General features: G+C 34.5%; 2 protein-coding genes across 2 annotated transcripts; both read right to left on the minus strand.

Annotated features, from left to right (window-relative positions):
• Window positions 1-369: 369 nt before the first annotated feature.
• On the minus strand, window positions 370-1,576 carry LOC140954505 (uncharacterized). The gene is given in 2 exon segments (XM_073404333.1): window positions 370-1,291; window positions 1,293-1,576. Coding segments are annotated over 2 exon segments (729 nt in total). The 5' UTR covers window positions 1,473-1,576; the 3' UTR covers window positions 370-742.
• A 4,670-nt stretch (window positions 1,577-6,246) lies between these two features.
• On the minus strand, window positions 6,247-10,656 carry LOC118041861 (E3 ubiquitin-protein ligase SP1). Its single transcript, XM_035049377.2, has 11 exons — window positions 10,314-10,656; window positions 10,182-10,234; window positions 9,942-10,066; window positions 9,759-9,854; window positions 9,456-9,593; window positions 9,305-9,370; window positions 8,789-8,901; window positions 8,578-8,688; window positions 8,277-8,317; window positions 8,091-8,199; window positions 6,247-6,790 (listed from the first exon to the last, which is right to left on the minus strand). Exons 1-11 carry the CDS (start codon window positions 10,388-10,390, stop codon window positions 6,688-6,690), a joined length of 1,032 nt encoding a protein of 343 aa, XP_034905268.1. The 5' UTR covers window positions 10,391-10,656; the 3' UTR covers window positions 6,247-6,687.
• Between the last annotated feature and the right edge of the window lie 3,849 nt (window positions 10,657-14,505).

Below are 14,505 nucleotides of genomic sequence, written 5' to 3' on the forward strand. Positions count from 1 at the left end.
CAAATCCAACGGCCAACCCAGCAGCAATAGCAAGGTGGCAGTGAGCAAGGCATACTTCCTCCTCAATTCTTTCTGCTCACTTGTAGTATGTATTTGACATGATCAGCGTTCAGAGTGTTTCCTCCATAAACCTCCTCGAGCTTTTGTTGCCTCTGCCTTGGCAGATCGGGAGAGCAGTAACCATTCAGTCAGAGTGGAAATGGAAGAGAGGATAGCATTCTCAGACAACTCAATGCATGTTAAGCTTCAAAACAAAAAACCAGGTTCCCCTAGGCACCAAGCACTGCTGGGAATGCCATTAATTGTTGGTAAGAAGAAGAAGAAGAAAAAGAAAGAAGAATGGAATCAATACTGAAACAAATAATAAAAGAGGCACGAAGATTAAACAAATATATATTCGCTTCACAATTGAAAAATAGGAACTTATGCAACAACGTAGACTTCAGAAAGTCTATTTGATTTAGTAACACAACCATCACCTCATAATAGCAAACAGAATAGGGTATGCCCTGTGTCGTTGATCCTCTTGCACCAAGAATACTTGGGAGCTTGAAATGCAACGCAACACAATAGAAGAAAACAAACATGGCCTGCATAGAAACAGGTGCTTATGCAGGCCTGCACAACATATATAGGTAATTCTCTCACAATTACGAAACCCGTCTCAATTTATTCATCCCACCATACTCTTAAACGAAAGTCAAGTTGCCCAAGTCTCCATCTTGATCTTCACTAAAAAGAGTTAAGACTTTCCACCGCCAATACTTGATGTAGTTCTAAGCTTAACCTTGGCACTGTTAATGTAATCCGTGAACTTATCTTTTTCTGGATTAGCATGTTGTTTTTCATGCCCAGCATTTGAAAAAGTCCTCATCTTAATCCTTGCGCGTTTGATGTAGTCAGTGAACCTCTCTTCAATGTGCATCCCTCGTTTATCATTACCTTCTTCCACCTTATTATGTTGAGGTGATTCAAGCTTGGGATGATTGGCCTTGTTTCCTTGGCTTGGACTTTGTACAACAGCCATGCTTGATGTTTTAGCTTCAGGTTCAAGAACCCTGGAAGCGACTCGGGTGGTCTTTGGAATGGGAGCATGTGGAGTGGTTGGATTGGATTTCCCATTTCCTGGAATACTCTGGCTTTGAAAATCGAAGTTGACAGGAACTGTTTCTGCTGCTTCTCTATTTCTTGGCGTGTCATGCCTTTTGGCACTCTCTGCTGACTTGCGATGTTTTTTTGGAGAATTTGTCTGGAGTTGGTTATCAATGATTTTCTTAGGAAAGAGGTGGTGGTGGTGGTGGTGGTGGTGGTGGTGAAGAATTTGGAGCAGGGCTATCAGGCCTAGGATCTCTTGGGCGACTTGAGATGCGGCGAATTGCTTGGAAAGCTGGAGAGACAGTAACAGCTTTGTATATTTTTTCATACACAACCTTGGGGCAGCTGTTGCTGTTGCTGTTGCTGTTCCTTTCCATGGTGTTTGTGAAAGATACCAAATAAAGAATTAAGGTTTCTGTCCACAGGTATGAGTTAAAATGTCTCGAGACAACTGCAGTTTAGGTGGGTCGAATGGGTTGGATTTTATATCATCATAAACTGGAATCTGAAGGAGAAATTGAGGGCTTGAAGCACTTTAGTTTGGTATGCAAATAATAATATCCAGAGAGCCCTATCCTTGTGATTCTCGTGTGAAAACATGCTGCGCTTGTAAGAAAATTCGAGGCCAGAGATTCCTATCAATTACAAAGAGAGAGAACTTTCTAAATTTTTCAAAATGATGTGATGGTGAGGGATCATATTCCCTTCTTTTTTGCTCTCATTTTTTTCTATACAAAGCTAGAATCTGACTGGCACAGCTTATTTTAGACTTTCTAGCTGTTCCACACATTCCGATAATGAAAGTGCAGTTCGAGGACTTCAGAAGCAACAAGCAAGGCATCAGATTCAGCTTGATGTCCATTTCTTAACTTTGCTTGCAAGTTCAGGACTGCTACAATGCCGAAGCTCCTTGCATCTCTGCAATATGTCTATGGTCTAATGGCCATTGGATTTGAATCCAGTGAATCTTTTATTATATTTATTCAAATTCGATGACAAAAATAGCCATAAGTATTGTGTGAAAAATCAGAATCAACGTTTTAGACTTCCTTGAAAGTTCATGGTTTCTCACAAAACCCACAATTTTTGAACCAGGTGAAAATTCTTCTGAGTCAGTTCACATGTATGCCCAAGTTTGCATTAAAATGTCTGTTGCTGTAGCAATTAGCATGATCAGTACACACGCACCAATTAATATGTTGACTTTTTGAACACACGATCACAGACCTGCTTAACATACAGGCGCTACTTGGAAGTGGAGAAGAAGAAAAGGGAAAAACTCATGTTAAGAGCTTTCCTTGTCCCGTCGTTCTCTGTTACCCTCATGCTTTTCATGGCTGCCTTGATACAAAGCTTGCTGTGGTTGGGTACCCATTGGACGCCCTTCAGACGACAATTTTTATTTTATTTATTTTGCTGTAATCTTGATGCTCTCGATCTACAGTAACTTAGGCATCTTTCTTCCATTGGTTCTCATGCCTCTGGTTTCTTGATAATCTTTTTTGTCTTACAGGAGAAAGTTGAGAGATAAACTCTCATTACTAGAAGGAATATGCTTCCAAAGCTACAAAAGAAGCTCGACGAACCTCCATCTTAGAAGCTATAATGTCGGGTGGGTAACGTGTTTCATAAAAGTTCCTTTTCCATTCAGTAAAAAATGCATTTTTGCAAGCACCTGCGATTCTTTTCTTAAACTAGTCGACCCCGTCGGTAAACGATGAAGTTCAAAAAACCTTCACTGTATTTGGACTTTCTTTACAAACAATAACAAGTTTTATTGGGTGTTACTTGTAAGAAAAAATCTTCCATTGCTAAAGTTAATTTAGGGCTTTTTTATGTAGATATTATGTAAAAACAATGGGTAGAGAGAGTTGGTTTTTTTTTTTTTTTTTTTTGTCTTGAGATGAGAAAAAAACCCCTCCAATCCTGAAGGTAATTACCTGGAAGGCAACAACTAGTCTACTACATAGTTTACCCTATCATTATGATATAGCATGAGCCCTATAGTAGGTGGTGATTATAGTTGAAGCATAAATGAAGCTATAACTTGTATAGCTCGACTTGATGGAAAAATAGAAAAAAAGAAAAGAAACAAGTGATAAAACATGAGGAGAAACAGAAGAAGAGAAAAAAAAATGATGGGTCAAGTGAACGAATCCAATAAAGCTTAGTTAGGGCTTAATATAAACAAGTCATTGGAGGCCTGATTGAGTCGCAGCCTAACCAATTTTGGGAGGCTCTATTGAGTATTATTTATTTATTATCAACATTATTATTTTTTTCTAAGTAAATTTTTAATATTTATATTGTTAAAATAAAACTTTATTAGAAAACCAAATACGATGGGGGAAAACACATATTCAAATATATGCAAGTATGAACTTAATGTAAACATGTGAATGTTGTTGACATGTGTTGGCATGTTGATTGATATTGTGACATTCAAACTTAATAATTTTAGGAGTAAAAGCATATGGCTATGTTAGGTATCTTAAAAGCTTTCCATATACTTGTGTACATGAATATACTAGAGAATCTTAGTTTTGTTGTAGTCATGTTACGAAACTTGGCCCACCTTTCACATGGTTGTGCCAAAACTATTTCATTATTATCATGGTTATCAGTGGAATTATTATAACAAATACATATTTCCTCTACCCATAGTGTGCAGAGACAGGTGATGAACTTGCTCTTCTTTTCTTCATTTCTATTTGCTTTTAAATATGTTTGGCTAGAAAAGAAAATCTTTTGGTAAATAAGACTCCAAAGCTGATACTTTTACCAGTGAAAGTAGGGAAGCCAATACTTCCCGTCATGTTGGCGAGAGTAAAGACACTAAATCTTCTCATCAGGGACATTTGTCCTCCATACCTGTACCTAGCCAACCTCAACCCCATGATTCTAATAGAAGCATTGTAACTACTGATGTTGTTACTTAATTAACCTTAAGCATGAAAATAAGGTATAACATTAGGATTCCACTTCCTCATGAAAGAATAAGTAGAACACCAGATACAACAATTGAAAATTTAGAGATCATAAATATGAATGTTTAAATTTAGGTACTTCTTTTCATTGTCTGTTTTGTTAAATATGTATTTTCCTATTATAATCTATCCGTGAGTCAATTACACCTAAATTACTGGATGACTGTAGCAACTTTTAACAAGTATTTAAAAATTAAGGGTCAAGTTCCCATTATTGAATTGTTTAAATTTTGTTATAGCTTGTGTAGTTTTCCTGAGGTTAAGAAAAGTATAATATGGTTTTATACTTTTTATAATAAAAGGACACAAAATTCATTGAAATACATTTTTCAATGTAAATCATTGTCAATGAATAATTAGAGAAGTAATTAGGTCATAACATGTTATAATATTTCTATAACCTCTGCTATAAAAATATGGAGATGTTCTTCAGTTTGGAGAGTTTGTTATAAATAACAATGCTTTTGTTTTTTTAAGCCCAAACGAGGAGAATGCATTAAAAAAATCTTGGTGATAAATATCAATACTATCTTTTTCAGCCGACTAAAGGATATTCTCTAGATAATATTATTTATGGTACGAGAGATAGTTGCAATCTTCCTTGCTTTTTGACAATATAATTGTTATATTGATGTTTGAATATGTTATTTACAAGAGGGCTCTACTTTTATAGACAATGGAAGAAGAATAAAAAAATAAGCTTCAAATTCCTCATCACCATCATTATTCTCTAAATAAATGCAAGAGGAGGAAGAGTCTTAGGAGGATGAATTTCATGAGGAGAAATATAAGGATAAGGAAGCTTATAAAGAGGAAGAGACTACAACAAAAGAATTTGAAGCAGAGATAATAGAAGAAACTCAACATAAGAATGGTGAAATAAACACCAATATTGACATGAAAATAGCTGGAAGTAGATATGCTTTACGTCAAAGAAGTAAAAAAAAAAGGTGTAATTAACAACCTATAACTTCTAGTTATTTTATGAAAATAGCACCCAAGTTTGGTATTAAGCTTTTGCACATGTTATTACCCCAAATCCTATTGCACCAAGTTTTGCGCATATTGCAACAAGTCCTACTAGCATTTTGAAAGATGTAAAACTATATGGTAGTACCATGTTTAACACTTCTTTTCCTCATTTTCTTTGGTTTTGTTGTCCATCCACCTTAAATCTATAAACTATATAGCTCCTTGTGTTATTGGTCCTTGATAGGATTCCAACCTCTTGGAGAGGTAGTCTAAACTCATACTCATAAAGAGGGATTTTACAACTTTTATATTTAGGGATCATCCTTCCTCTGTGGATGGTAATAGCCAAAATATAAATATTTTTGCTAGAATAACTCAGTTTTAAATTAATGATATAGAGGTGAGAGTCTATCTCATTAATTAACCAACAACTTGAACAAAGCTTTTCATGTGAGTATGAAATTCATTGATCTTTTTATTATCATTTATTATCTTTCCACTACTAATAGATTTTTTTCTTTTAAGAATTTTCAAATATAGATATTAACTCTTCAAGATGACAAGGAGAACATAAGCATAAAACTAGATTTTTAATATTTGTTAATCAGGAAATTACAACTTGCAAGAAGAAACAAACTTAGAAAGAGGAGAGTTTTCGTGAGCTAAAATCAACCTATCATTTCTTGCATATAAAAAGAAATACTTTTCATACAAAGCTTATATCTCTTTGTATTGTCATGATGGAGACCAAAGGAAAAGTGACTAGTTGTAAGAAGATAATTGAGGAGCTTGAGAAGGTATCTTTCTATGCTTAAAGTGTACTAGCTAGTGTGTAAAATAAACTAGTATGGACATAAGATAAGGTGAATCAGTTATAAATTGATATAAATGAACCCACAATATAGCATGGATCAAGTATCATGGATAGAGTATCTAGTATATTTCTATTTCTCAAAAAAATCAATCCTCACTCCTCACCTTGTTCCAATCCCTAAAACATGCTTTCATGCACTCGCATTCCAAACCAAGTTTAGGGATCAACCGAAGCAATCCCCAATCAAGTTTTAATTATTTGATGTGTAACTATTGCTATAGAGTGGCAGACTTCTAAGCAAAATCCCAACTGAGAATTGCGTTTTTATATTTTGGACTAGATGCTTGCCATGAGCATTTTTGGATTAGATCCTTACACTGACAGAAACGTATTGTTATTTGGTTATTAGCACTGGTAGAAATAAAAATGGCAGCAGCGATGATACAAACTGAAACATTTGTTCAATATTTGGACACCATAGTATACAGAACTGGCTAAGAATCACGTTGGATTACAAAGGAAATCAGCATGTTAATCTTCTTTCTAGAAGAGATTTTGTCTACATAACCCAACGACCAGCTGTCTTGAAAATTTCTCCAGAGGATGAATGAGTACATTTTCTAAACATGTACATGTACACTGCCAGCTGCAGCACGTCGTTTGGATGGCAAGGAATATACAACTAGAAGACATTGCTGTGAAGAAGAGGATTTTTTTTACAACTTCGAAATCTTTGCATGCGCAGAGAATTCATCTCCCGAGTCCCAACCATGCAAGTGTCCCCATAGTACTCGTGCTATTAATCTTGGAAGGAATACTTCAATGGCGGAAAGTCTTCACTACCTGCTCTATCCGTCTTCGACAAAGAGGACAGTTGCTCAATTGCGAACAACATGTTATACAACAGCACATATGACCACACCTACAGATCATAATGAATTTGAAAACTCAATCGCTCTGAAATTGAAAAAATGGATGTCTACTACAGCGAAAAAAGAATGCCCCTTGTTCCTCTTTCCCTGACTCCCGACATGCAACAAAAAACAGGCTTGTAAATAAGTAAGAGCCTTTTATTTTATTTTATTTTGGTATAGTTTTTTTGGGGGAAGGAGATCTGAATTTAAAACCTCCCAGAAAAAAAGAAAGCTATGGCTATCAGTTAGGCAATTTCTCAATCACAGGTGTCTTGTATGGTGATGTACAATTTATGATGCAATACCTCCAATGCATGTCACACTCACACAAAGATGTTATACTACCAACAAAATAATAAAGATCATATAATCAGGCACCAAGAACTGTGTTGAAGTGCATGCAGCTAGCAATCTCCAATAGCATGAGAAAAACCAAATAAGTGTCCATGAGTTTCAGACACAACTAGATTGCAATTACGTGTGAGAAAAATACAGTTTGGTATGAAAAATCCATTATTTCCATCAAGTTATATAATTTGCAATCTGCAGATGCATGGTTTTTTTGATGAATAAGTAATTGGGAAAATGCAGCACTTTATACAGATGCATGGTTTTTTTTATGAATAAGTAATTGGGAAAATGCAGCATTTTATACAAGTAATAAGATAAAAATTGAGAAGGTTGAGAGATGAATAAGAAACACCTGGGCAGCTCAAGCTGCATGGCAGGTGAGAGAGGGGTGAGTTGTATATAAGGAGCGGTACTTGGTTCGGGGGTGCATGTGCATTTAGCGAATGGTGTAGCTGTTGGCTTGAAGTGCTAAGTTTTGGTGAGAGAATTTAGTGAGGAAGAGAATATACCTATAAAATGTGAAAAAATCTCTTCATTGAGTGGGGGTATTCCTAGTCCAGTTACCAATAACAACAATCATTTATTATTGAGATGCTTTGTTAGTACACATATTCAAATGCTCTGATCTGCCTTGACAAAAATTTTCGTGTTGGCACTTATATAAGAATGTTAAAAATATTGCAATAGGTACCATAATCTTTACAAGATTACCAGACTACAGATCTTGAATATAATGTTGGACCAGTGTTAACAAGTTGATTGAGGTACTAAATGAGATCCATTCACCAACTGGTTTTGCTTTTTTACTTTGTTTTCAAAAGTTAGTTTGAACTACGCTTATATGTGGAACTTTAACTTAGTATTGCTCTATGCATGTAGTATTGCTCCTCCATGCATGTATGCTCACTGTCTATTCTTTGAGACACACACATGCAGACAAATCAATAATGTACTTACGGGAGAAAAACAGCATTGTACTCCTTCTCAAGGCATATCACACATAGATCTGGAATTGGACGTTCTCTCTTGGCACCATCTGAACCGTTCTCAGCCTTACCATTTGAACCTGAAAAAAAAAATTAAGAAAAAGATATCGCATGCAAACTATTTTTCATTCAAAAATGGAAATTATGAGCAACTTACCCTCGTTATCTTGGCCTGATCTCTTAGCAGCGGCAAGAACCCTGCAAGAACCATGCTTTTCAGCTCTATTTGTTACAATCACAAGGAGAAGTCCATATGATAATTCATTCTAAGTATGTTTCAGATATAATTTGAATAAGGCAATGTGTATATCACCCTGAGCACCATTCAGGCTAGAATCTGGCAAGGAAAAGGACAAAATTTCTATTTGGGAATTGCATGCATATAAATATTCAGACAACTAGCTCGTCCCTTCCCTTGAAACATTTTGTCATTAATGCCTTCCACCAAAGAAACATACCTGCTCTGCAATTCCCAATGGCGCCTTCTCTCCATGATATACAGTATAACATGCTTGGTGATCAGGAAAGCACCAAAAACTGTCAAACCCAATGAGGCGTACTTATACCACCTGGTACAGAAATATAAGTTCTTTTTTTCAATGGTTTAATGCATAATTAACGTAAATATAAAAAGATAAAGCATTATGAGCAGTTAAGAGTGCAGGCAACCTTGCCCACTTCCCCAAATTCCCAATGAGTTCATCAATTGACTTTGGGGATACATAAAAAGGTCCTTTATGAGGACGCTGAATCCGGACTGTTCCAATATCATCTTTGACAGCCTGACCATAAAATGAAGAACTAAAAAATTAGCTGACAGTAAACAAAATAACAAGATACGTTGCATATATAACATGACTGGTTTTTAAATCAAACGCTCAGACACTTCAAAACTATAAGTAAAGGATATTTTCAATACAGCAGGCCATCAAAATCCACATTCACATGATAACTATTGATCCTCAACATCAATGCATATTTTCATCATAGAAGCTGAATATCCAGCAATTCTAATATTCACCAGTAACAACAGAGGGAAACCTCATGAACGATTATATCGGATGTATTGTCTTAGCTACCATAATCATTTTCACATTACCATACTGCACGCTGCTGGAAATATTTGACACCACTTATTGCAATAACAACACGTGTGTAGATAATTTTAGTAGTGAGCAACCGTACCTCGCCAACCACAGTCAATGAAGTACCAGTTGGAAGTACCCTTTCAATTCGCTTAACTCCAAGCATCTGAAATAACAATCACGATAAAACAAACTTGACCCAACAGTACAAGTTCTGATGCATAAATAGAAAAACATAGAACAGGGCAGACCTTGAGGCCTTGGAGATAGTCTAATGTTCCTCGTACAAGTGATCGTCCTGACTCTTCAAACACTTCACTTCCAACAGTCAACACAAAACCAGAAGCACCCCGGGCCCCCACAACATACACTCGGTCAGTGCCGTCATCCTAATAATGGAAATCCAAAACAGCATGAACAGATTTTCCCTATCAATGATACTCCAGATGATACTTATTCCAACATTTAGGCTGTCATCTTGTTTCCATAAGCAACAATATAGTTAAACAATCATGCTTGATCGAGGGCTAAAGGCACAAGAAACTATCTCTTACCAGGTACCATGGGACCTCTTTACTCATTGATAGCATTAATGCTGAGTCCTGAATCCAAGATCCAGCATCATTGTGCTTGAGGAAATGTTGTTCAGCCTGAAATTATAACACAAATAAGAACATTAAAAAAAAAACGTCAATTGAGCAGTTGTACCCTTTCAAATAATGATTATTTAACATTACCGTCTCCTCTACTATAACACCTCTCAGCCCACTAAACTCGCAACTTATTGGAGACTCAGCACCAACTCTTCCAGAGATTGCAACAACCAGTGGTAAGACTTTACTTTCAATATCCAGCAACTTTGCTGAAAGATGAAAGATTTCAAAAACCCATCATTGCAGATGCAAATGGGCATTCCCTAAACATTCTATAAGAAAAAATTAAGAGAATTAAATCAGTTAGTGGCGCATAAGACATACCCAATTCCTTCAGCTGATTGACTTTTGCAACTGACTTAAGAGCCTCCGCATCCCTGTAAGCACGCACATAATTAATTATTAACAGCATATAATAAGGAAAAAAAAAAAAGAGGAATCAAAGAAGGGAGGTACCTGCCGCTGCTCCTGCCAAGTAAATAGAGAGCAGCTCCGCTCAAACAGCAACTGATTCCACCCCATGGGATCATCATCTTCAATCGCCTGCCTCAAAGAAAAACCCAAACTAACTAGCTAAAATCATTTCCGTATCAAAGGCAAGGAAATGCGAGACTTGGTGGAAGATTATTATTAGGCGGAGACAGAAGAGAATTAGATGCGATGCGAGGAGTGAAGGAGAGGGACAAGGAAAGGAAGAGATTTTTAACAGCTTTTTTTTTGGCCGTGTCTTTCTTCTTCGTGATATCCTAATGGTCCTAGGGCATTATACTGTTAACTTAAAACGCTTGGGTTTTTTTTTTGCCGTAGAAATCTATAAATGTGGATGACAGCGTGCTACATTGTATATTTGTTAAAAAATTATTTTTGTCCTCAAATTTATTTATTTTTCCGACGATTTAATTTTAATTGAAGATTAATTAATTTCACCCTGTATTTATAATCTGTACCATTTATCAACCTTATACTCATCATTTTATTTCAGTACTTTATAGTCTGTATCACATGTCATTTATATTCACCATTTAATTTAAAATACATATAACTCACACCGCAAAATACAATAACTCTCCATCTCCCTCCTGCCGGAAAAAAACTTTGGTTATAGGGAAGAAAAAAAAATACAGTAACCCTCCACCATGTAATTATTTTTTAAAATATATAAATTTGATAATAATACATATTAACCATAGTTTTAAAACCCGGATCGGCCCGGCGGGTCAACCCGGGACCCGGCCGACCCGGGACCCAACCGACCCGGGCATGGGACCGGTCCGGGTGGAGGCCAAAACCCGCTTGGGAATTGGCCCGGCCAGACCTGGTTGATCAGGCGAATCGACCCGGGACCCGGTTGACCCAGCAAGACCCGGTCAAGACCAGGCCACAAACCCGTTGACTTTTTTTTTTTTTTACTAAAACGACGTCGTTTTGATTTTTTTTAAAAAAATAAATTTTGACCCGCCCGACCCGGTCGAAACCCAGTGACCCGGTCAAAACTCAGAACCCGGGCCTTGGACCGGACCGACCACTGGGCCGGGTCTTAAAACTATGATATTAACAAAAAAATAAATTTTTTATATTTTATTTTGTTTTGTATACTATTACCAAACATAATTTTATCTATATCTTGTTTTTTACTTTATCTTTCTTGAAGTTTTATTCCTTCTGTTCCAGGATACAATAACTTATTGTTATATTTAGGCTGCATTTGTTTTTTTGAAATTGATTTTCAAAAAATTATTTTTCAAATTTTCTTGTGTTTGTTTGCCATTAGAAAAATTAATCAATGAAAAACATTTTTCAGTCAAAGAAAAATTTGGTAGTGTAATGAAAAATAAATTAGAAAACACTTTTCAGTGTTTGGTTATGTCATGAAAAATAAGCTGAAAAATAACTTATTAATGTTTTATTTTTCTCAAGTTTATTAAAATAATGAAGAACAAATCTTACAAATTAAAAAGTTAAATGAGAATGAAATTGAAAAAAATAATAATTTCATAAATTATCTTAAATAAAATAAATAATAATCAAAATAATAAAGATCAAATCTAAAAAATAAAAAAAATTAAAAAATAAAGAAATTAAAATAATAATAATTAACATTTCATGATTTTTTTCAAATAAAATAACTAACAATAAAAAAAAATGAGGAGCAAATTTGATAGATAAAAAATTTCAATAAAACAATAATAAGAAAAAAAGCAAATAATAATTATAAAAATAAAGACCAAAGTTAATATAAAAATTAAATTTTAAAAGATGAAATTAAAAAATAAATATTCAAAACAAAATATATATAGCAATCAAAAGTTTGAGGACAAAATTTGATATAATCAGCAAATAATATGACATTTCTAATTTTTTCACAACTTTCATAAAATATTTTCTGCCTAAATTTTTCAGGAAAATACTTTTTCTAGAAATCAAGCTAAATTTTTCTTTAACTGAAAAATATTTTTCGTTGATCAATTTTTTTAATAATAAATAAATTTTAAAAAATTTTAAAAAATAATTTTTTAAAATCACTTTAAAAAAAAAAAATAACCTCAAAGTCTGATAAAGTGGCTGGAAAAGAAGCTATCACACGGCCCTCCGGTTACGAATTAAATACGCCATCGACATCATTCTGAGCCGCATCGAACATGCAAGGGCCTTGCTTGAAATAATCTTCTAGAGGCAACTGCTTATGAAATTTCTTGTCTAGAGCAATTAATTTCCTTGTTAGCAAAAACCATTTCCAGCAAATACTAAAATCATTGAAAGATTTGGGGAAAAAAAAAACTTGGCTCGCAATTTAAGAGCTCGGTCCTTGAAACGAACAAATTGAGCCACCTGAATTCCAAATGAAAATTAGGGGCTCCCCGCAGAATCCAAGTATGGGTTCTGAAGCGGTCGGTTCATTGCATCCACTGCAACAAGTTTCAAGAAATGATTTGATCATGAGATTGCGGGAAATTATGATGAATTCAAGAGGTTGATGATGAGATTGATACATTACTTGAGAATCCGATAATCAAGCGGCCATTCAGAACCGCCCTGGTGGCTCATGGAAGTAGGTTTGTACACTAGGATGAGGGTTGATGAAGTTTTAAAATTAAAAATGCTAATAAATAAAATATATTTATTGAATAATTTGTTAATTTTTTAGTTTAAATAATTTATTCTTATTTTTTCTAGTTAAGGTGTTCCAGTAGCTTGATATGAAAAGTTCAGGTTATTAGTGGCTAATATATGCAAAAGATATTTTTTTTATGAATGTGGGGACTCTCAAATGTTTAAGTTAGTGTATATAGAGAAAATACAATGATAATTTAAAAAGATGAACTCTGAAAATAAATACGCTGAAAATATTAAAAATGACAAGATTGTGAAACATTTTCATTTGAAGGATTTATGGTGTATTTATAGTATGTGAGTCTTGACTTTTTATAGAGAGAATGAGCTAAAGTGTAATTTCATCATTATGATATTTTGAGTTGTATTCTACTTAAAATAATATGTATTTGATCAATGTAAAATATTAACAGATCCACATGGGATTCTAAAAAAGTTCTTAATGAAGTATTGGGCTCGGACAAACTATTAAAACCTATTAGAGATGAAAAATAGACTCTAATCTAGATTCAAGTATGTTAAACTCAAATATGGTAATTCAAGTCTATAAGGATGTTGGGATGCATGCCCAGCACTAGCTATAACACCACACCCAACATCAAGCGTGCGTCCAGTACGGGTTCAAGCTACCATGCTCGAGTCCATGCACCTTAGTAGCAGTTGAGCTCGAGTGTGGTAGCCCGAGCTTGTAAAGATATATTTTTAAGGTCTTAGTGATTTTATAGGTATTTTAAAATTGTTTTTAAACCTGTTAAATTTGAGTTTATGAACGCTAAACACATTCAATCACCGAAATTGAAAACTGCAGGATAGCTGAAATTCAAAGGGATAGCAACAGGCACGAATGAGAAAATGAAGGCCAATATTGTTTGGATGGCAGAAAATTTAATAGCCATGGCAAGTGACCAGAAAGACGGGGGTAGCTATAATGACCCTCCAAATTTCTTGACTTAGCTGGAAAGCAGAGTCAACAAATATGTTATGAAAGAGATATAGATATAATGACTCTTTTATAATAATAATAATAATAATCATCTTAATCTCAAGCCAGCCTTGTAATCATAGATAATTATTATAAAAAAAATCTAAAAAAGATTAGGAATGTATTGTACCCAGGACATAAAACTTTGTAAATTAGAATAATGGATTTACTTTTTTTATAGATTTAAATTCATTTTTTTTATATAAAAAACATCTATTTTTTTTTTTTATTCTTACCTCATATCGTGTGTGACTGGCTAGAAAATTAACTTAGGATTAACTCAAGTTTTTTTCTTGGATATTTTTTTAAATTTTTTTTCAATCTTATTCATTTGACATTAAATTATTAGATCATATGTCGTCGGGATCACATTAGCCTCCTTTTTTGCGGTGAAGTTTTTTTTTTCCAGGGTTATCTTAATCTCATATTTTGAATCATGTGTTAGTCAACTTAACTCAAATTAACTCGACTTATCATAGCATAAGCATTTCATTTTTGTATTAAAAAAAGTTAACTCAGCTGGTGGAATAATACAAAAAAGTTTTTTGAAAAGTT

This window comes from Populus alba, chromosome 14 (assembly GCF_005239225.2).
Source record: "Populus alba chromosome 14, ASM523922v2, whole genome shotgun sequence".
NCBI lineage: Eukaryota > Viridiplantae > Streptophyta > Magnoliopsida > Malpighiales > Salicaceae > Populus > Populus alba.